This window comes from Mobula hypostoma, chromosome 6 (assembly GCF_963921235.1).
Source record: "Mobula hypostoma chromosome 6, sMobHyp1.1, whole genome shotgun sequence".
NCBI classification, from domain to species: Eukaryota; Metazoa; Chordata; class Chondrichthyes; order Myliobatiformes; family Myliobatidae; genus Mobula; species Mobula hypostoma.
In genome coordinates, this window is record NC_086102.1 from 18,573,743 (window position 1) to 18,596,692 (window position 22,950).

Consider the following 22,950-nt stretch of genomic DNA (forward strand, 5'->3'; position numbering starts at 1 on the left):
CAGGGTGGAGTCTGGACCTTCCCTCTGTGATTGCACCGGTATTCTCTGGGTATTCTGATATTTGTTCTCCCCACCCTCCTACCCCCAACCATCCTACGAATGGTAATCAATTAACTGCTGTAAATTGCTCCTAGTGTGTATGCGAATAGTTGCATCTTGGTCCTCAGTGGTTCCCAAAATGGGCAACATTGGTCCCCCTGGGGGTGGTGGGAGTTTCTAAGGGGGCGATCTAAGGCAGTTGGATCTGGAAGGGGCTGAGTGACCACAGCCAAGCCTTCTCCTTTTCTTGAGCACAAACTTCCCAACAGAGCGGGCTGCATTCTGATTGTCATAGTCATACTTTATTGATCCCGGGGGAAATTGATTTTCGTTACGGTTGCACCATAAATAATTTAATTGAAGGATCAGGATGGCGTGTGGCTGGTTTCTCCTTCCTGCTTCTCCTCTAGTGGTACGAAGTCCAGGGGTCACCTGAAGTGCACTCATGCCATTGTTCTCTTAACAATCAGCCAGCTCACACACTGATGATAAACAGAAGCACCCTTTTTAAAGCAGGATAAGATAGTCAAAAAGAAGTGTCCAAGTAAAATTTATGATTAAAGTAAGTATGCATGGGATTTCTGCCCCAGTCTGGAGACATAACGAGTACGTTAATTGGACATTGCAAATTGTCCTCTGATTAGGTTGGCGTTAATCGGGTTTATCGGGGTTGCTGGGACGGCGTGGCTTGAAGCGCCCCAATGGTTTACTCCGCGCTGTAGCCCCCAAATAAATAAATAAATAAATAAATAAAATAGTTTTTTTTTCTTGCAGGTATTTGCAGTAAAATAAAGAAATACTGTCGAATCTATGAAAAAGCCACACATAAACAGATTGACAATCCAATTAACAAAAAAAGACAAATCGTGCAAATAAAACTTGAGTTGCAAAAAGTCTTTAACAGTGAGGCTGTAGGTTGGGTTATGTTGAGTGAAGTTATCCAGGTCAAAGGGTTAGGTGTCGGACATTCTGGTGGATCACTGATAATTATTGACCAGGTGATTTATTACTGAGTTACTGTTGAATTAATGGGGAGGTGAGTTTACTGAGTTAGATAAGACAGAGAACATTTCAAAGTAATTTACTCTGTTGGATGAGTTAATTTACCCAGAGAATAATCTTGGAACTGCAGTGTTTTTACCATTTTTAACCTTGTTAATAAATCAGAAAGCTTGATGTCTGTCTCCAGGACTCTAGTTAGGATTTTTCAAGAATCTGATCAGCTTGTTTTTTTTAAATGTAATGGGGACACAAAGGAAATTTGAAATGCAATTGGAAATTCAGATTCTGATTAATTTTTTTTTAATCATGTGTACATCAAAACATACCATGAAATGCCACATTTGTGTTAACAACCAAGATACTCAAGGATGTGCTGGGGCAGTGCCCGCAATTGTTGTCACACATTCTGGTGCCAGCATAGTGTGCCCATAATGCTCAGTCGAACAACATAGAACACAACAAGCAACAAAACAATAACTGCAAAACAAGCCCTTTTCTTCCCTCCCTCCCCCGCCACCCACGTGTGGATAGGAGGCTTCCAGTCTCCAGTCTCTGGGCTTTGGACATTGGCTTCCAGACCTCCGATCAATGATTTTCCAATGCAAAAAAATCATAGTGGTGGGATCAATTGAAGTACCTGTGAGTAAGAATTTGGGCATCTAGGATTCCAAGAGATCTCCATGGCTTTCAAATTGATCTTTTGTTCATTTTATATTTGAGCTTTTCTTCTTGTCCTGAACACAGACCCGTGTTCCTCAACATTGTGCAAATTGTTCTGGTTGTAATATACCAAAACATGGGGCAATTTTTTAAAGATAAAAGTAACTGTGCTAGCATACACCAGTATTGCATCTGGTACAGACAATAAGGATCTGTTAGTTGACTCAATGTGTATTTATAAAGCTGAAATTTTAAAACTCTTTGTACTTGTAAAAGCAGTCATTCTGGTCGTAATTAATGGTGTTGCATTGTAGAAGCTGTTTCACTTGATGTCTGTGGTAAATGACCTTAAAAAGTTCAAATTTAATTGTCATTCAACCATATATGAATACCCATGAGTTTAGCCAAATGAAACAGTGTTACTCCAGGGCCAGGACTGGAAAACACAGTACTGACAGTCACACACAGCACAAGGCACATATAGGCTAGCAAGCACATATAAGATATCAGTAAAATACAGTCACACTAAACAAAAATTATAGTCCAAGACCCTGAGTCCGTGGGTATTGCAGCAGTCTGCAGCTGAGCACAATATAGCTTGTCTTCTGCCAAGTGAACACTGGGGGCAGCACTGACTCCAGCTTGGACGTCACGCCTCACCGCCTCCGGAGGAGTGCATTGACACCGCCATATCTCTCCTGGGTAGTTGTAAACAGGCAACACTGTGGCTTGAGGTCTGGTCCTCGCTATAATGGAGGCCACATATTCCCCCCCACTGTCTGCCAATAAACCTGTGGATCAGACTTGTAGGATTCCACATTAACAAAGTTAAGATGGTAACAAGGACATTTTAATTTCCTGTCTATCAAAGGTGATTGTGTAGCTATGGGTGTATTGATGACTACAGCTAGTTGCGTGTCACATGAAAAGCTACTGCTGATGGAATGCTTAGTCCCAGGAGATGTGGCATGTTTAGGATTCAAAACCATATTTACACATTGGATTCATAAATTCATAGTTACATAGCACTAAGTCAGGCCTTTTGGGCCCAACATCCATGCTGATCAAGTGCCTTCCTGAGCTAGTTCCATTTGATTGCTTTTGTCCCATATCCCTCTTAATCAGAAGTTCCCAACTTGGGATCTACGGACTCCTTGCTTAATGATATTGGTCCATGGCGTAAAAAAGGTTGGGAACTCCTTTTGGAATCTAAACCTTTCCACCCATTTATCTGTATAAACACCTTCTAGACATTGATTGTGTCTGCCTGTACCATTTCCTCTGGCAGCTCAATCCATTTTCCCACTATCCTCTGTGTGGTAACAGGTTTCCCTCGTGTCCCTGTTAAATTTCCTCTCCATTCACCTTAAACCTACACTCTCCAGCTTTATGGCTCTGTCCACCACACAAAGCAGGATCTATCACTTCAGTTCGACTTCCTATTCCCATTCTGACGTGTCTCTCCATGGCCTCCTCTACTGCTATGATGAGGCCAAACTCAGGTTGGAGGAGCAACACCTCATACTCTGTCTGGGTAGCCTCCAACCTGATGGCATCAGCATCAATTTCTCCGACTTCTGGTAATTTCTTTCCCTCCCTCATCTCTCTTTTTCCATTTCCTTTTCTGATTACCCTATCACCCCTTCTCTTCCCCTCACCTGCCCATTATTTTCCTCTGGTGCCCCTCCACCTTCTCTTTCACCCATGGTCTACTGTCCTCTCCTATTAGATTTCTTCTTCTTCAGCCCTTTACCTCTTCGCTCTATGACCTCCCAGTTTCTCACTTCATCCACTCTCCCCCTCGCCCACCCACCTTCCCCCTCACCTATCACTGGCCAGCTGGTGGTACTCCTCCTTCCCTCACCACCTTATTTTGGCTCCTGCCACCTTCCTTTCCAGTCCTGATGAAGGATCTTGGCTTGAAACCACAACTGTGTATTCTCTTCCATACAAGCTGCTTGACTTGAGGAGTCTCTCCAGTATTTTGTGTGTGTGTCCCCCAGTTCTAGTTTCCCCTTTTCTGGAGGGAAAATGTCAGTGTCCTTATTATGCCCCTCACAAGTTTATCTAATTCTATAAACTTACTGTTCAACCTCCTGCACTTCAGCATAAATTAAAATTCCAGTCTTTCAAGCTTCGTGGTATTGCTTAAGCAGTCCAGTCCTGGTAACGTCCTTGGTGTACTCTCTCTCGAGCGTGGCTCGATGCTGAGGAGCTCCAGGTCTCGTGACGTATTTGCCAGTGTATTTAAGCCCCCCTCCCCCAAATAAAGCATCAACAGATGTCATTGACTCTGACTAATTTCTCTGGCGAGAAGATTGTCCGATCAAGAGAGACCAAACAATGTGGCTTTGTACTCTTTGGAGCTCAGAAGACTAAGGGATTGGGGATGGGTGGCTTTGGGGTCCTAACGTTCTTCTCTCATTCATTCTTTGGGGTTTTCTTCTGTTTTGTGGATGTCTGTGGAGAGTAAGAATTTCAGGTCGTATATTGTTTATATTCTCTGATATTAAATGGAACTATTGAACATACAAGATCCTAGGAGGGTTTGAAAGGGCTGAGTTGTTTCTACTCGTGGGAGAGTCATGAATGAGGGGACATACTGGCATAGCAGGTGTAGGCAGTTTAAATGGTTCGGCACAGACTAAAGGGCTGAAGGGCCTGTTTCTGTGCTGTACTTTGCAATGACGTGTGACTCTTAAGAAGCTGGTCATTTAAAACTGAGGTGTGCAGAAAATTCAGGTGGTGAATCTTCTGTTCCCCTGGATGGTGGAGACCAGATCACTTGATATATTTAGGGTGAAGATGGATGAATGTTTGAAAGATTGAGGGTTGTGGGAAACTGGCAAGAACGTGGACTTGTCCATAGATGGGCCACAGTCCTGTTGAATGTGGGACAGGTTTGAGGGGCCAAATGGCAGTCTAATTCTACTGAAATGATTAAAACTTCTGTTTATGAAGAGTCACTTTGGAATTGCAGGTCCATGTGATTCACTGCCTTCAAAAGAGAAGCAAAGATAACAAAACTACAACAGAGTATTCAGTTAAAATTCGGAACTCCATCTGGTTAATAATTGGTGTGTTTGGTTTCACTGTGTTAACTTCCAATTGTTCTGTCCCTGACATCTTTACTTGCCATTGATTTTAATTCCCCTCCCCATTCCCACACTGACCTGTCTATCCTCAGTCTGCAAGGGTGAACCTGAACACAAACTACACCAAAAGCATCTGGTTCCTCCTAGATAGTCCATATCCCGTTGGAATGAACATTGATTTCTCCAATTTGTAGTGAACTGCCCCCGCCAAGCAAACCTTTTTTTCCCCCCTCTCCTTATGATTTACTCAGTTCCTCCTTCATCCACCAGGCACTCATCATCCACCCAGTACACACTCCACCTCCTCGCTTCACCCTTCCAGTATTTTCAGCCCTTTGTTGCCTCCGGCAGTCACCTCCCAGCCTCTGCCACCATTTCCACGCTCCCTCCTCCATCTGCCTATCACCTGTACTCAACTGAACCTCCCTATCACTTGTCAGCTCTTGAACCACCCCTTCATACTGGCACCTCCCCTTTTCTGGCTGTCTCCTGTTTATACTTCAGTCCAGATGAAGATAGAGCAAGGATTGAGTTCAAGAGCTGCGAGGTAATGTTTTGTTTATTTATTTATTTTGATATGGCGCGGAAAAGGCCATTCTGGCCTGTCGAGCCATGCTACCCGGCAATCCCCCGATTTAATCCTAGCCTAATCACAGGTCAATTTACAATGACTGATTAAACTACCGACTGGTATGCTTTTGGACTGTGGCAGGAAATCAGAGCACCCAGAGGAAACCTACCTGATCTCTCGCTTGCTGCTCCTGAGGGAAGGCCTCTGAATTTGAGTGAGCTCTCCCTCTCCCTCAATGTTACCACAGTTCTGCATTGATAGGTGGACTGAGTTCCAATTGGACTTTTTTCAGCTTTGTTTTTGTATTCTGTTTTCACCCTTTTTTGTTGCAGTCTGTGTGAATTGTTATTTTCCTTCCCCATGAGGGGAAGGTTTGAGGTTTGATGTTCTTGTTGCTGTTTGCACTTTTTTTTGCGTGGGGGGGTGGGGGTGAAGTTTTTCTTTGAACGGCATCCATTGTTTTCTTTGCTCCATGGCAGTCTGGAGAAGACGAATCTCAGAGTTGTATACTGCATACATACTTTGATAATAAATGTACCTGTGACCCTTTAGAGCACAAGAGCATTTACAATGCCTAGTTAATCTATCACCCGGTCCGCCTTTGGACTGTGAGAGGAAACTGGAGCACCTGGAGGAAACAGGGAGAGCGTACAAACTGCTCACAGGCATGGGCGCGGAATGAACCTGGATTGCTGGTATTGTAAAGCGTTGTGCTAACCACTACGCTACCGTGCCTCCCGAGCGAATATAGAGGCTTTATAAACCCTCTGTTTTCCTTTTGCTGTTCGGTTCAAGTTCAAAATTCATTTGGTTAATAAGTGGTGTATTTTGTTTCACTATGTGTTAACTTCCAATTCCTCTGACTGATGTATTTATTTGAATCTTGCTGTTAAGGTTGAGGAACACCCAAAGTCTGCATGTTGCCAAGGCCTTTGCCACATCTGGTACCAGGCAGAGTAATTCAATATCTAGTGAACTCATGTCAACAGCCCAGAGAGAATGGTTTAATTTTCAACAGGTTGATTTTGAATTGACTTGCGGTGCAGGATAGCATAAAACCAACTTGTTGAAAATTAACACAAGATTCTGTTGATGTTGGAAACACACAAAATGCTGGGGGATCTGAGCAGGTCAGGCAGCAGGGTTTCCCAACTTGGGGTTCATGGACCCCTTGGTTAATGGTAAAGCTTCATGGCATAAAAATGGTTGGGACCCCCCCCCCCCAGTCAGTGCTTTGGGCAGAGACTGCTTATCAGCTATGTTGAAAATTAAACCACTCTCTGGTTTAACAATGATGCACCCATGTTAATTAACTCCGGAAACAGCTGTTGAAAATCCATGGAAGTAAACGCAGTTTTATACCTCATTGTTTTCCTAGGGAGTAACTGAGATATGTGGAGCTAACTATGAAATGACCATTTAATATTTATGTGCATCACCTGATAGTGATATCGTTTAACTGACCTGCAGTTGTCTCTTGTGCCCAAGATTAAGTGAGCTACGATGAGAAAGAGATGGATCAGGAAGAGCTGAACTTGATAAATGATTACAGATACAGAAGTTATTCTGCTACAATCGACAAAGCTCTGAAGAACTTTGAGTCATCCAGTGAATGGGCAGATCTTATCTCATCACTGGGAAAGCTTATCAAGGTGAGCTTTGATGTCTTTGTATGAAAGGCCCTACTTTTTGTCGGCTTTTCCATTCAATACTATTGATACAAATTTAATATTCCTGTGGTAAGCTCTAGGTCCTTTTTGTTGTAAGTACAGTTATAATTGGTTGAAGGTATGTGCATATCCCTTCTTAGGAGTGTTTCAAAATTCAACAGCAGTAATTAGGTCCACGGAAGGGAGGAACTCAGAAGATTTCAGTGTTTGATTTAGATTGAAGTGCTCCTGAAATCTAATCCTATAAGTGCGTGTGGCCTTGACTGCCTTTTCTCAAGTGTTTGTGATCCTTTGAGTGAAGTTCAGTGTGTACACTCAGTGTCAGGTGTACCTGTTAATGCAAGTGTTGGGCACATGGCCAAGTGGTTAAGGTGTTCATCTAGTGATCTGAAGGTCGCTAGTTCGAGCCTCAGCTGTGGCAGTGTGTTTGTGTGAGCAAGGCACTTAACCACACATTGCTGTAGTGTGCCCCACACAGACTTCCAATCTGCGTAAGGCATGAAGATGCCCCCCGGCGCAGGCCTCTCATGGTCTGAGTCGACGTTCCCTCCCTCCCATTAATGCAAGTATCTAATAAGCCAATCATGTGATAGCAACTCGATGCTTAGAAGCATGTGGATATGGTCAAGAGGTTCAGTTGTTGTTCAGACCAAACAACAGAATGTGACTTAAGTGACTTTGACTGTGGAATGATTGGTGCCAGATGGGATAGTTTGAGTGACTCAGAAACTGCTAATCTGCTGGGATTTTCACACAGAACAGTCTCTAGATTTTACAGAGAACAGTGTGGAAAGACAAAAAAAATCCAAAGGGGCAACAGTTCTGTGTTAATGAACTGTTAACACAGTTCACCTGGTTAATGGGAAAGGCCAGAGGAGCATGGCCAGACGGGTTCTAGTTGACAGAAAAGTAACAGTATCTCAAATAACCACAAAATAATCTGCAGATGCTGGGGTCAAAGCAACACGCACAACATGCTGGAGGAACTCAGCAGGTCGGGCAGCATCTGTGGAAATGATCAGTTGACGTTTTGAGCCGAAACCCTTCGTCAGGACTGAAGAGGGAAGGGGCAGAGGCCCTATAAAGAAGGTGGGGGGAGGGTGGGAAGGAGAAGGCTGGTAGGTTCCAGGTGAGGAACCAGTAAGGGGAAAGATAAAGGGGTGGGGGAGGGGAGGCAGGGAGGTGATAGGCAGGAAAGGTGAAGAAGGAATAGGGGAAAACGCAATGGGTAGTAGAAGGAGGCAGAACCATGAGGGAGGTGATAGGCAGCTGGGGGAGGGGGCAGAGTGACGTAGGGATAGGGGAAGGGAGGGAGAAGGAATTACCGGAAGTTGGAGAATTCTGTGTTCGTGCCAAGGGGCTGGAGACTACCTAGACGGTATATGAGGTGTTGCTCCACACATTAACCACACATAACCACACATTTCAACAGTGGTGTGCAGAAGAGCATCTCTGTACATACAAAAACACCTCGAACCTTGAAGTGGCTAGTCTATAGCAGCAGAAGACCATGAACAAAGAGGAGGTACCTAAATTTAGTGGCCACTGAATTTAGACAGGTAGAACTTACTGTAAAGATATAATGGCCTTAAATTTCTGTGGGCAATGGCTGATGCTTGTGTAATAATTCCAGACAGATGAACCAATTTCCATTCCTGTGGAGACAGGTGTGAGCATTCTACAGCCATAGTAATTGGTCCCTGCCATTCAGTAATGGCCTTCCCTTTCATCACCAGGCCCGAAGCTGTCTGGGTATTGGTGCATGCAGACATGGACTTGCTGAAACGTTGCAAATGGGATAAATATTATGCACTCATTTGCAAATATCCCCACTTCTGATCTGGTAATGGAAGGACAGCCATTGAAGTAGATTGAAGATTCAAGTTTATTTATCATGTGTGCATTGAAGCATACAGTGAAATGCGTCATTTGCATTAGCAACCAAACTGGTGTGCTGGGGACAGCTGGCAAGTGTCACTTCATCATTCTGGTGCTGACACAACATGCCCACAGAACACAACAAGCAATAAAACAATAGCAAAGACAAATCCCAGTTTTTCCTCCCACCTATCCACATACACAGCCCTCTAAACCCAAGACGAATCTTTTCTTTAGCCTCTAGTGTATTGGATTTAGTCTTGGGCCTTTGACCAAATCAGGGTTGTTCAGTGCCCCTTACTTGACAAATAACAGACATCACCACCGGAGTGGCCGCTGCGAGCTGCGTCGCGCCCCCATCTTCTCCATACTCTATAATCTTTTGATTCAACCCTGACTCCACGATTCTCAGCATCAACCACAGGGCTGCAGATAACTACAGCAGGCCTCCAACTCCAGACTTGCTGCTGAAGGAATCTCGAACACCTGGCCTTGAACTGAAGATATTTGGGCTTTGGGCACTCTCCTGGAATGACTGATCTCTAGTAACTACACCCATTAGAAAGCATTCTTCATGCTGCCCAATGACTTCTCTTTGAGTTGGGCTCCTTGATGTCACACCCGGTCAATTGCTTCCTGGGAGTCAAGGAACTCAACTCATTGGTGCATGTCAGAAGAGAAGTTGCTCTGGTAAAACCCAGACTAAGTATTAATCAAATAATTGTTATAATAACACTATTAATCATATCTTCCATCACTTTGGTTAGGCAAAAACTGGGTGATAATTAATTGGATTGGATTTGACCAATCATATTCATGTCGGTGGTGGGCAAACTGATGGAGAAGTTTCTTGGGAACAGGATTTATGAGCATTTGGAGAAGCATAATCTTATTAGGAATAGTCAGCATGATTTTGTGAAGGGCAGGTTGTGCCTCATGAACCTGATTGAGTTTTTCAAGAAGGTGATAACCCCAGTTGATGAAGGTAGATCAGTTGATCAGAATCAAGTTTAATAACCCTGGCATATGTTGTGAAATTGGTTATTTTTGTGGTAGCAGTACAGTACAATACATAATAATAGGAAAATAAGATTGTGAATTATAGTAAGTGTGTATATACCTTCTTCCTGACGGTAGCAACATGATGTAAGGTGTTTAACAGGGTTCCAGAAAGTTATGAGGCATGGGATCCATGTAAACTTGGCTATGTTGATTCAGAACTGAAGGCAAGAGGGTGGTAGTAGATGGAGTGCATTCTGTCTAGAAGTCGGTGACTGGTGGTGTTCCAGAGGGATATATTCTGGGACCACTCGACTCTGGGACCAAGTGACTCAGATGGGGAAGTGGAAAGGTGGGTTAGCAAGTTTGCAGGTGACAAAGGTTGTTGGTGCTGTGGATGGCGTAGAAGATTGTTGAGGGTTAGAAAGAACATTTGACGCTGCAGAGCTCAGAGGAGAAATGGCAGATAGAGTTCAATTCTGAAAAGTGTGAAGTGATATACTTTGGAAGATGGAACTTGAAGGTAGAGAACAAGGTTATCAGGAGGATTCTTGCAGTGTGGAGGAACATCAGGATCTTGAAGTCCAAGACGATGGACCTCTCAGCTGTTGTGCAAGTTGACATGGTGGTTCAGAATGCATATGGTTTGCAAGCTTTGTCAGTCTGGCGATTGAGTACAAGAGTGTGAGGTACTGTTGCACCTTTATAAAATTCTGGTTAGATCACACTTGGAGTATTGTGTTCAGTTCTGGTCACCTGATTATATAGGAAAGATGTGGAAGCTTTACAGAGGGTGCAGAGGACGTTCACCAGGATGCTGCCTGGATTAGAGAGGGTGTCTTATGAGGAAAGGTTGAGTGAGTTAGGGCTTTTGCCTTTGAAGTGCAGGAGAATAAAAACAGACTTAATAAAGGTGCATAATATTGCCAGAGTCGGTCTGTGTTGGCAGAAATATCTTTAGCTCCATCACGCTCCATCGCCTCCCCCGCCCCAGGCTGCAAGCTTAGCCTGCTGCTGTTCACACTGTTGATGCATGACTGGACTTCTAGATCCAGTTCAAACCGAATCAGCAAGTTCGCTGATGACAACTGTGGTTGGCCTCACCAACAACAATGAAAGGATGGCATTCAGAAAGGAGGTAGAGTGGCTGGCAGGATGGCGCCAGCACAACTTGAATCTCAATGCGGACAAGACCAAAGAGATGATTGTGGACTTTGGGAAGGTGCAGGATGCCCACTCCTCACTGCACGTGAATGGCTAATCTGTGGAGAGAGTTAGGAGCACAAGGTTTCTGGGAGTGCACATAACAGGTCATCTCACCCGCTCCCCCAACACCAGTTCTTTAGTCAAAAGAGTACAGCAGAATCTCCACTTTGAGGGATTGAGGTGAGGCTTCCCTGACCCCCCCCCCCCCATTCAAACTAATTCTTACAGGAGTGTCTTGACCAGCTGCATCACCGTCTGGCACAGGGAGTATGGAGCGCTGAGGGAGGGGTGTGGGGCAGGTGGCAGAGAAGGAGTGCCAGAGTGTTGTGTGGCACGGGTGCAGACACACCTCGCCCTGAGGCACCAGGCAAGGTCATTTGGTTCCAAACAATTGCTTTATTGATCACTATAGATTGTCCCTCTGGTGCTTCCCGCTCCCTCCCCTCTGCTTCCTCTTTTCCCAACCATGATTCCCCTCTCCCTGAGTCACTCTCAGTCTCAGTCGACAATAGAGACCCGTATCAGAATCAGGTTTATCATCACTCACGTGTCATGAAATGTGTGTGGTTTTTTTTGCGGCAGCAGTGCAGAGCAATACATAAAATTACTACAGTACTGTGCAAAAGTCCTGGGCACTCTACAGATATATATATCCAAGGCTTTTGCACAGTACTATATGAGGCAAGTTTTTTAACACAGTAAGTGATGGATGTCTGGTAGGGCTAGTAATGGAAGCAGATTTGGTTGTGGTGTTCAAGAGGATTTAATGAATTGCAGAGAATGGAGAGATATAGACAGAAGAATATTAGTTTAATTTGGCATTGTGCTCAGAACAGACAATGTGGACCGAAGGTTCTGTTCTGTTCTTTGTTCCTGTACTGCCCTTTGTTAACATATCCTGTACTGTCCTTTGTTAGCATTTCCAGACTACTTGCACACTGTGTGGGTAAGCTGGGAAGTTTTTTTAAGTTTAGAAATACAGTGCAGAATAGCCCCTTCTGGCCCAACAAACCACACCATCCATCAAGTCACCTATTTAACCTCCCCCTAGTCTCAGGACAATTTACAATGACTAACTAACTTACTAACTGGTACTAGGGGAGAAAACCGGGGGAGACCCACGCAGAGGTCACAGGGAGAACATACAAACTCATTGCAGGTGGGGGCAGGAATTGAACTCTGAACTCCAACACCTCGAGCTGTAATAGTGTCACGCTAACTGCTACACTACCATGGTGTTATCTCACCCTTTGTGTTTATGAATGAATAATTCTGTCGTCTTTTCTCGACCTTGCTGCGTTAATAACCCTGTTCTGTACACGCAGGCGCTCCAGAGCAGCTTGAAGTACTCACTCCTGCCGAAACGTCTGATTATCAGCAAAAGACTCGCACAATGCCTGCACCCAGCGCTGCCCATCGGTGTCCATCTGAAAGCACTGGAAACTTATGAAGTCATATTTAAAATCATTGGAACCAAATGGCTGGCCAAAGACTTGTTCTTTTACAGGTACAGTAGATAGTAGACCTGTATAAAAATATAATTGGAATTGGTTTATTATTGTCCGATGTCCTGAGTTGTACTGGAAAAACTTAGGTTTAGCAGGGCAGGTGGGAGAGGCCTTTGAGTTCCATTAGGAGTTTGAGGAGATTTGTTATGTCTCCGAAGACTGTAGTAGATTTCCATGGATGTACCATGGGGAGCATTCGGACTGGTTGCGTCACCGTCTGGTGTGGAGGCTCCAATGTGAAGGATCGGAAAAGGCTGCAGCGTTGCAAACGCAGCCGGCGCCATCGTGGGCACCAACCTCCCCACCATCAAGAACGTATTCTAAAGACGATGCCTCAAGAAGGCAACATCCATCATTAAGGACCCTCACCACCTAGGACATACCCTCCTCTCATTGCTACCATCAGGGAGGAGGTACAGGAGCCTGAAGACACATATTCAACATTTTAGGAACAGCTTCTTCCCCTCTGCCATCCGATTTCAATAGGTTTTAAAAGGTACATTTGATGTCAGAGAAATGTATACAATATACATCCTGAAATTTTTTTTCTTCACAAACATCCATGAAAACAGAGGAGTGTCCCAAAAAATGAATGCCAGTTAAATATTAGAACCCCAAAGCCCCTCCATCTCCCCCTTCCCACACATAAGCAGCAGCAAGGCAACGACCCCCCCCACCAGCAAAAAGCATTGGCGCCCTCACTGTGCACGCAAGCATGTAGCAAAGCATCAGTAAAGACACAGACTTGCAGTACCCCAAAACTACTCATTTACCTGGTAATTCGACATATCTCAGGCTCGCTCTCTCTCCCTAACAAAGGAAAAAAGAGATGTCTCTGTTTCACAGCGAGAGGGGAGACATAGCAAAACAGCTTGCTGGTTTATGGTGTTAAAAGTCTGTTGCGACGCTTTTTCTGAGCTCTGTGCCACAAAGTTTTCAGGTACCTGGGCATACAGCCAGCTGCCAGCTCGTTGCCTCTAATCTTTCATGTACTTCCACAACACATCAGGCGGTGACACTGGCCTTGAATCAGCCCGTCTCCAGAGCCACAAAAACCCGGCACCATGAAGTCGCGCTAATCTCTCAGGCCGCTTCCTTGGCATATCGTAAAGCGGCCGGTCGTGAGGCCCTGAGAGCGGGTGCCATTTCCGCAAAGAACCGAAGTCAGCATGTAGCTCCAGGTCAGCGTCTTCAAAAGGACCTTGAAAGGGAAAAAAAGGGATATTAAATAGACAATAGGTGCAGGAGTAGGCCATTCGGCCCTTCGAGCCAGCACCACCATTCACTGTGATCATGGCTGATCATCCACTATCAGTATCCAGTTCCTGCCTTATTCCCATAACCTCTGATTCCACTATCTTTAAGAGCTCTATCCATCTCTTTGTTTGAAAGCATCCAGAGACTTGGCCTCCACAGCCTTCTGGGGCAAAGCATTCCATATATCCACCACTCTCTGGGTGAAAAAGTTTTTCCTCAACTATTTCTATTTCAAGATAGAAATAGAGCTGTTTCTGAACAGTCCATGAGCCTATGAACTCTACCTTACTATTTTACTCCGTTTTTGCACTACTTATTGTTCTTATTGATTTTTAATACTATATTTCATATTGTAACCTGTAGCAAATTTTTAATGTATTGCACTGTACTGCTGCTACAAAACACAACATTTCACAACATATAGTACCTTGCAAAAGTCTTGGGTACATATATGTAACTAGGGTGCCTATAACGTTCGCGCAGCACTGTATTTGTCAAAGTGGAGCGGAAAGAAAGTTTGTAAATCTGGCAGGAGCATAAGATCTTGGGAATGGTGAGGGTGGAGTGCTGCAGGAGGGGCATGAGACAAGTGCAGAGAAGGAGTGCGGGGGCCAGGAGATGGCGTGGGTGCAGACACACCTAACCCTGAGACACCAGGCAAGGTCATTTGATTCCAAATGATTGGTTTACTGATTATTACAGAATCAGATTATTACTGGTACTTCCCCTCTCCCTTCCCCTTTTCTCAACATGATTCCCCTCTCCCTACCCCTTTCCCACTTACAATCCACAATAGAGACCCATATCAGAATCACTCACATATATCATAATTTTTTTTTGCGACTAAACATATTGAGTACAGTGCAATACATAAAATTACCACAGTACTGTGTAAAAGTCAAAGGCACCCTAGCTATATATAATTGCCCAAGAGTTTTGCACAATTCTGTATGTCAGCGATGCTAAATCTGAGTCAGATTCTGATTACAGATGGGAGGCTGCTTTTCCTGTATCCAGTTTCTAGTGGCCTCGGGCAGAGCAGTTGCCATACCAAGCTGAGATGCATGAGGATGAGATGCTTTCAGTGGTCAGTTATGATTTTCCCCATTCGTAATCAGCTTTTCAGGAATTATTGCTTACTTGTTTTCTGCTTCACTAAGATGTGTAAAAACTGAATTTTGATTTGGATTTGATTGCAAAACTGAGAACAGAAATTTGACCCCTGGCATAGATTCACAGTGTGATCGCAACGCTCTGGCGTTGTGCTGAGTTCACTCTTATTTTTGGGTCTCACTGTTGGCCGCTCGTGAAAGGGTATATTCAGTATTGTGCACGGGTCAGTGCACTGTGGTAATGATTTGATTTGCATGAGCAGTGTACAAGTCGAGCCTTTCACTGTATCTCAGGATGTATAACATGAATAAACCACCTCAAATTTGAAAACAATTAATTTCTATTTATACTCTTGTAGTTCTGGCCTGTTTCCTCTGCTGGGCAATGCTGCAATGTCAGTGAAGCCAGTGCTTCTTGGACTTTACGAGAAATACTACCTCCCTCTGCAAAAGTCCTTAAATCCCAGTCTTCAGGCGTTCATCACCGGATTGCTTCCGGGACTAGAGGAGGGGTCAGAGATCTATGACAGGTGAGTTCAAGAGCAAACTTCATTTCACCTACTTCAGAAACTTGTGTCTCAACTTTTGTGGGCGTAAGGCAGTGAAAGGATTAAGGAGTGGTTCCAGGTTTGAAAGGAGCAGCTGTTTGTTTGATTACTGAAGCAATTTATGAGCAGATACACAAATCCCAGGGTCCAACGTGGTTTACATCCAGCCTGGACTGGAGAGAAACATCCCATCAATTTAGTGACTTAGTAGAATATATTATAGTGACCTTGAGCCAATTTCCAGAATACAGTTCCAACTGAAAACTGTCTGTAACTCAGTCCACAGCCACAGGTCCATGTAGGAAAATGGGAAAGCCTACCTTAATCCATAATGGTCAAAGTTCGAAGTAAATTTATTATCAATGTACATATACGTCACTATACACTCCCCTGAGATTCATTTTCTTGCAGGCATGCACATTGCTTAAGATACTCCTTGCATTAAAATAGACACATATCAAACCATCTGGCTGAGTGCTTCTTTGCTCCAACATCTGCCTGTCCTTCCTCACAAGCTGTCACTACTCGTGCGCCAACCTCCCCATCTTATGCCTCTTCACTTCGGTTCCCACCTTCCTGCAAATCTAGTTTAAACCCTTCCCAGTAGCATTAGCAAACCTCCCTCCCAGGATATTGGTTCCCCTCCAGTTCAGGAGCAACCTGTCCCACTTGTACAGGTCACCCCTTCCCTAAAAAATGTTCCAGTGATCCAAGAACTTGAAACCCTGCCCCCTGCATCATCCCCTCAGCCACTCAGTCATCTGTGATATCTTCCTGTTCTGATCTTCCCTGGCTCATTGCACCGGAAGTAATCCAGAGATGACCACCTTGGAGTTCCTGCTCTTCAGCCTTGTTCCTAGCTCCCTAAATTTACTTTGCAGGACCTCAACCCCTCTTCTGCCTATGTCATTGGTACCAACATGTACCACGACCTCCAGCTGCTCACCCTCCCCTTGGAGAATATTCTGCAACCACTCAGAGACGTCCTGGGCCCTAGCACCCGGGAGGCAAAACACTATCTTGGCATCTCTTTTGCTGCTGCAGAACCCCCTATCTGTCTCCCTAACTATAGAGTCCCGTATGACAATTGCTCTGCCTGACTTCAGCCTGCCCTTCTGAGGCTCTACATACCTGTCCAAATACTTTTTTAAATGTTGTTGATGTCCCTGCCCCAACCACGTCCTCTGGATCTTGTTCCATAGACTGACCACTCTAAGGGTTAAAAAAAAGTTGACCCTATCAGACTCAGCATAAACCCATGGGTGCTGGTTCTTGATTCTCCAACCCAGAGAAAAAGACTGCACCCATCTTATCTATGTGTGTCGTGATGTTGTACATCTGGAGGCTGAAGATAGAGAAAGCTATGAATGTGTGCTAGGTCACTGAGAGACACCAAGGTTTTTATGAGCTGAAAGCTTGAACAAGACTGAGAGAATATGTGCAAGTACAGTTTGTGAAACCCACTGTCAGGAGAGAAGACGTTATCCTCTAAGCTGGAATTAGAGTATTGCGGTTTGTACTAATTACAACTTGATATATTGGTAATGAACAGAAAGCCATTACTTTATTCAAATGAGTTATTTAGAATGCTGGTATTCTGTTGGACACTTTTTAAAACACACTATGGGGACGGGAGGATGCCAGAGGTAACTATTTTTAACATCGAGTGGTGAGCGCATGGGACATGCTGCCAAGAATGCTGGTAGAGGCAGATAAGTTAGGAGGATTTAGGAGAATTGTAGATAGGCATGCAAATGAAAGGAAAATGGAGGGCTAGGCAGGAGGGAAGCGTTAGATTGATCTTGCAGCAGGTTAAGGGGTTGGCACAATGTTGTGGGCTGAAGGGCCTGTAGTGTTCTATGTTCTAACATTGGTATCATTAAAGGGTGGTGAAACTCTGAACAATGAATTTAGGAATTTCAGTTTTAAGGAAAATGAGAATTATTGCAGGTCTGAGGCTACTGTAATGAAGGCTTTCATTCTAGAACCCCTTTAACCCAGGAAATAAGTTTAGGATTTTGCTAAAATTGTCAAGCTATTCTATTAAATGATGAAGTAAAAGAGAGGTGGTATTAACAGTCTGTTTGCCTCTTAACCATGAAGTGATTAGGTGATTCATGAGTAGGCCGGGTGAAAGTGTATGACTAATGTATGAGTAATTAGGATATAGTCCACTAAAGTATGTTGCTAGCACTTGAGGACCTGAGTCGTAGGGAAAGGTTGAATAAGTTAGGGCTTTAATCCTAGAGTGCAGGAGAATGGGGCGGTGGGGGGGATCTTACAGGGCAGGGGTTCCCAAACTTTCTTCATGCCATGGAGCCTTCCCAGGTCGGGAGCCCCTGTTATAGGGATTGGGTGAGACCAGAGCTATTGTAGGGTGAAAGGTGAACTATTTAAGGGGATCTTCTCCACTCAGAGGGTGGTGCAAGTATGGATCGAGCTGCCAAGAGAAGTGGTAGATCTGGGCTCAGTTATAACACGTAAGAGAAGTTTGGATAAGTACATGGACAGGAGGACTATGGTCCGGGGGAGGTGGATGGGACTAGGCAGAAGATCAGGTTGGCATGGACTAGATGGGCTGAAGGGTCTGTTTCTGTACTGCAGTACTTTTTGAATCTATGACTCTATTTATATCCATCGATTTACTGTGTTTGCATTACATTTGTAGCCAATGGAAAGAACAAGTTGAGTTTTACAGAGTGTGCACAATGTCAGAACTCGACATCTGACTACTCTTTATCCAGTTAGGAACGGAAAACATAGAACAGTACAGCACAGGACAGGTCCTTCGGCCTACAATGTTGTGCCAACGTTTTAACCAATCTAACCTGTCCCTCCCACATATTCCTTCATTTTTCTATTATCCCTGTGCTTACCTAAGAGTTCCTTAAATGTCCCAAATGTATCTGCCTCTATCACCAGCCCTGGCAGGGTGTTCCACACTCACATCAATCTCTGTGTGTAAAACAAAAAAAAAACATAGCTTGCCTGTGATATCCTCCTTATACTTTCCTCCAATCATCTAACATTATGCCCCCTTGAATTGGCCATTGGCACCCTGAGAAAAAAATCTCGGTTGTTGAATAGATCCTGTGAGAAAGTATTTGGTTCACACAGTGATAGTTAAAATGGCAGGTGACGTAATTGGGTTCCTAATCTTGGCTTGCAGACAGTCCTAACCGTTGTTTCTCTTTCGCCTCTTAATTCTCTGAAGCAAGATGCAATTGTAGTTTCATATCTACACCAGGCAGACACCAAATGCAGTCGACCTGCCTCTGTGTATCGTTAGCTGGTACCTTTGGCCTTCACGGTGATTTACAAGCTGACAAGTATATCGATGAAATTTTATGTTTAGTATTCTGAGCTACTTGTTTGCTGTCTTGTCCTTGAAATCAGGATAACGTCAGTGTTTTATTGTGTTTCAAGGTCTGACATTTTAAGCTGCTAATTTTTGTTTTTGTCTCCCCTTCTCTCTACGCTATCTGAAGGACGGACATCTTGCTGCAGAAGCTCATTCTGGTAGTAGGCCAGGAGGTCTTCTATGGGGCGCTGTGGGGCAGTGTCATTGTGAGCCCTTCCATTCGCCTCCCTGCTTCCCTCTTCATTGTCAGTCACATAAATAAATCTATGCAAAGGAAGGACCAGAAATACATGTTTGGCTCAGACCCTAACCTCGCTGTAAGTCTGTTAATCCAATCCAGCTACTGCTCTTGTGTGTTGCTTTTTTACTGGCGTCATGCCCTCTGGAAAAGGGGGAACAAAGCAAGTGATTTGGAGTTTGTTGGAGCTGTGAGCGGCTGAGGAGTTTAGGATGAAGCTGATCAGATTCACATTTAGATTTGTCTATCACTTATACACCCGGTGGCCACTTTATTATGTTTGTGGTCTTCTGCTGCTGTAGCCCATCCACTTCGGGGTTCAATGTGTTGTGTGTTCAGAGATGCTGTTCTGCACACCACTATTGTAACATGTGGTTATTTGAGTTACAGTCGCCTTCCTGTTGGCTTGAACCAGGCTACTCATTCTCCTCCGACATCTCTCATGAACAAGGCGGTTTTCATCCACAGAATTATATAACCATATAACAATTACAGCACGGAAACAGGCCATCTTTGCCCTTCTAGTCCGTGCTGAACTCTTACTCTCACCTAGTCCCACCAACCTGCACTCAGCCCATAACCCTCCATTCCTTTCCTGTCCATATATCTATCCAATTTAACTTTAAATGATATTGTGCTCACTGGATTTTTTTTTGTTTTTTTTTGCGTCATTCTCTGTAAACTCTAGGAAAACAGCATTTTCTGAGATACTTGGACAGCCTCCTCTGGTGCCAACAATCATTTCACAGTCAAAGTTAGTTAGATCACATTTCTTCCCCATTCTGATGTTTGGTCTGAACAACAACTGAACCTCTTGACCATGTCTGCGTGCTTTTTTTTGCATTGAGTTGCCGCCGCTTGATTGGCTGATTAGATATTTGCATTAACGGGCAGGTGTGCAGGGGTACCGAATAAAGTGGTCACTGAGTGTATGCTTCAGTTTTTACTGCTCACCTTGTTTTGGACAACCTCAGAAAGGAGGATAGCAATCTTCTGGGCAAAGACAGAGGAGAATGGCTCGACTGGTTCAAACTGACACCAAGCTTTACAAAAGTGGTGTGCTGAAAAGCATCTCTGAACACAACACGTTGAACATTGTAGTGGATGGGCTAACAGCAGCAGTGAATCATGAACATGCACTCAGCAGCCACGTTTTTAGGTACAGGAGGTACGTAATAAAGTGGCCACTGTGGAAAGCGAAGCATTTTAGTTAGTGACCTTTTGTCAGAGTTGCCCAATTCTGATGTCACTGGTTTCTGTACCTAATAGAATCGCCACAGAGTGTAGCTGCCAGGGGAAAATGATATGTTAATGTTCTCACCAGTCTTCTAATCTATTTGTCCATTTCTTTGTTTTTCAGGTGATAGGTTTGTGTGCTTCTGTGAAGGATTCAAATGTTCTTGTGCAACGGAATACTTTAGAAATTTTATTTTACTTTTTTCCACTTAACACGTGCCTGGTAAGCAGTAACATTGATTTTAAAATCTACAGACTTACTGCAGCATCTCCATTGATTCACTCTGTTAGACTAACTTGCAGAAAGCAATGTGCAATGTCGTAATTCACAGCAGAAGTTACTGTGAATTCTATGCATTTTGTTGGAAACATTGTATTGTGTTAATCCTGTCATTAATCCTTAGTAGATGTTTTATTTGGAGATATAAATTGCACACGTTGCACACTTGAACTAATTGAACATTGAACACTACAGGCCATTCAGCCCACACTGTTCTGCCAGCCTTTTAACCTACTGTAAAATCAATCCAACCCTTCCCTCCTATATACCCTCCATTTTTCTGTCATCCATATGCCCAAGTGTTTCTTAAATGCCCCTGATGTATCTGCCTCTACCACCACCTCTGGCAGTTTTCTGTGCACTCACCACTCTGTGTAAAGATCTTGCTTTTGACAACTCCCTCAGATTTTCTTCCAATTATCTTAAAATTATGTCCTTTTGTATTAGTCATTTCCACCCTGTGGGCGAGGGGGGGAGTCTTTTGATCTATGTCCACTTGCTCTACACCTCCTATCATCTTGTGGAAAAGTGGTTGGTTTGAAAGGAAGTGGTTACTAAGACTGAAGTATGTTACAATGTTTAAAATTATACAGTTAACTAAGTAGAGAACCCTAATACTTTTGCCCCTGAACTAAAATTTGCTTCCGCCATTTCGAGGTGGGATGGATGTGAAGTTGGCTAGCAGACTGCTGTAGTGTCAGAGTAAATATGTGCTTTACTGCATGATCCAATGATCTTGTTTTGAGTGGGGTGAAACATTCTTGCATTTCGCTTTTGTTATACAGGACGTGATATCTGGTTGCAATTGGCTGCAATGCAAATACCCGAGTTTGGTTCTTTTACTGAGCAATATCACTGTTTAAGCCTGGTCTACTGTTTTGTCGTTCTAGAACGGGTGCTCATTTGGTGGGCAGCTGAAGTGGTTGATGGTAACTTTCTGAGGCAGCACTTGTTGGTGAGAGCATTACTAGGGGTCAGAATCAGGTTTAATATCATTGACATCTGTCCTGAAATCTGCTTGTGGCAGCAGTCTCGTGCGATACATAAAGTAAATTACAATAATATACTGTAAGTATAAAAAAATGAACAGGTAGTGCAAAAAGAGAGTAAAAATAATGCAGTGGTTATGAGATGATTCATTGTCCGTTCAGAAATCTGATGGTGGAGAGGAAGAAGTTGTTCCTAAAATGTTGAGTGTCTGTGTTTCCTGTATCTCCTCTCTGGCAGTAAGAAGAAGATAGCAGGTCCTGGTTGACGATGGTCCTTAATGGTGGATGCCATCTTGTTGAGGCATCCTCTTTTGAAGATGTCCTTGATGCTGGCGAGGCTGGTGCCCACGATGGAACTGGCTGCAACCCTCTGCGGTGGCCTCTCTACACCAGATGGTGATGCAGGGGCCATTACATAGGAGATGTGGAGTGTCTGCTTTCATAGAACATAGAACATAGAATAGTACAGCACGGTACAGGCCCTTCGGCCCACAATGTTGTACCGACCCTCAAACCCTGCCTCCCATATAAGCCCCCACCTTAAATTCCTCCATATACCTGTCCAGTAGTCTCTTAAACTTCACTAGTGTATCTGCCTCCATCACTGACTCAGGAAGTGTATTCCACGCACCAACCACTCTCTGAGTAAAAAACCTTCCTCTAATATCCCCTTTGAACTTCCCACCCCTTACCTTAAAGCCATGTCCTCTTGTATTGAGCAGTGGTGCCCTGGGGAAGAGGCGCTGGCTATCCACTCTATCTATTCCTCTTAATATCTTGTACCCCTCTATCATGTCTCCTCTCATCCTCCTTCTTTACAAAGAGTAAAGCCCTAGCTCCCTTAATCTCTGATCATAATGCATACTCTCTAAACCAGACAGCATCCTGGTAAATCTCCACGGTACCCTTTCCAATGCTTCCACATCCTTCCTATAGTGAGGTGACCAGAACTGGACACAGTACTCCAATTGTGGCCTAACCAGAGTTTTATAGAGCTGCATCATTACATCGTGACTCTTAAACTCTATCCCTCGACTTATGAAAGCTAACACTCCATAAGCTTTCTTAACTACCCTATCTACCTGTGAGGCAACTTTCAGGGACATGTACCCCGAGATCCCTCTGCTCCTCCACACTTCCAAGTATCCTGCCATTTACTTTGTACTCTGCCTTGGAGTTTGTCCTTCCAAAGTGTACCACCTCACACTTCTCCGGGTTGAACTCCATCTGCCACTTCTCAGCCCACTTCTGCATCCACAGTCAAGCTGACCATGTTTTGTGATGTGTGCACTCCTCATTTA

The 22,950-nt window shown here is 44.1% G+C and overlaps 1 protein-coding gene across 3 annotated transcripts in view; it reads left to right on the plus strand.

Annotated features, from left to right (window-relative positions):
* The window catches only part of dop1b (DOP1 leucine zipper like protein B), a 199,853-nt gene that overhangs the window by 29,830 nt on the left and 147,073 nt on the right, over window positions 1-22,950 (plus strand). For all 3 annotated transcript variants that reach the window (XM_063050333.1, XM_063050335.1, XM_063050334.1), the window contains exons 2-6: window positions 6,856-7,019; window positions 12,446-12,627; window positions 15,357-15,527; window positions 19,034-19,223; window positions 20,505-20,603. In XM_063050333.1, the coding sequence (XP_062906403.1) occupies window positions 6,882-7,019; window positions 12,446-12,627; window positions 15,357-15,527; window positions 19,034-19,223; window positions 20,505-20,603 (780 nt within the window). In that variant the 5' untranslated portion in view covers window positions 6,856-6,881. The remainder of the gene's footprint in view (window positions 1-6,855; window positions 7,020-12,445; window positions 12,628-15,356; window positions 15,528-19,033; window positions 19,224-20,504; window positions 20,604-22,950) is intronic.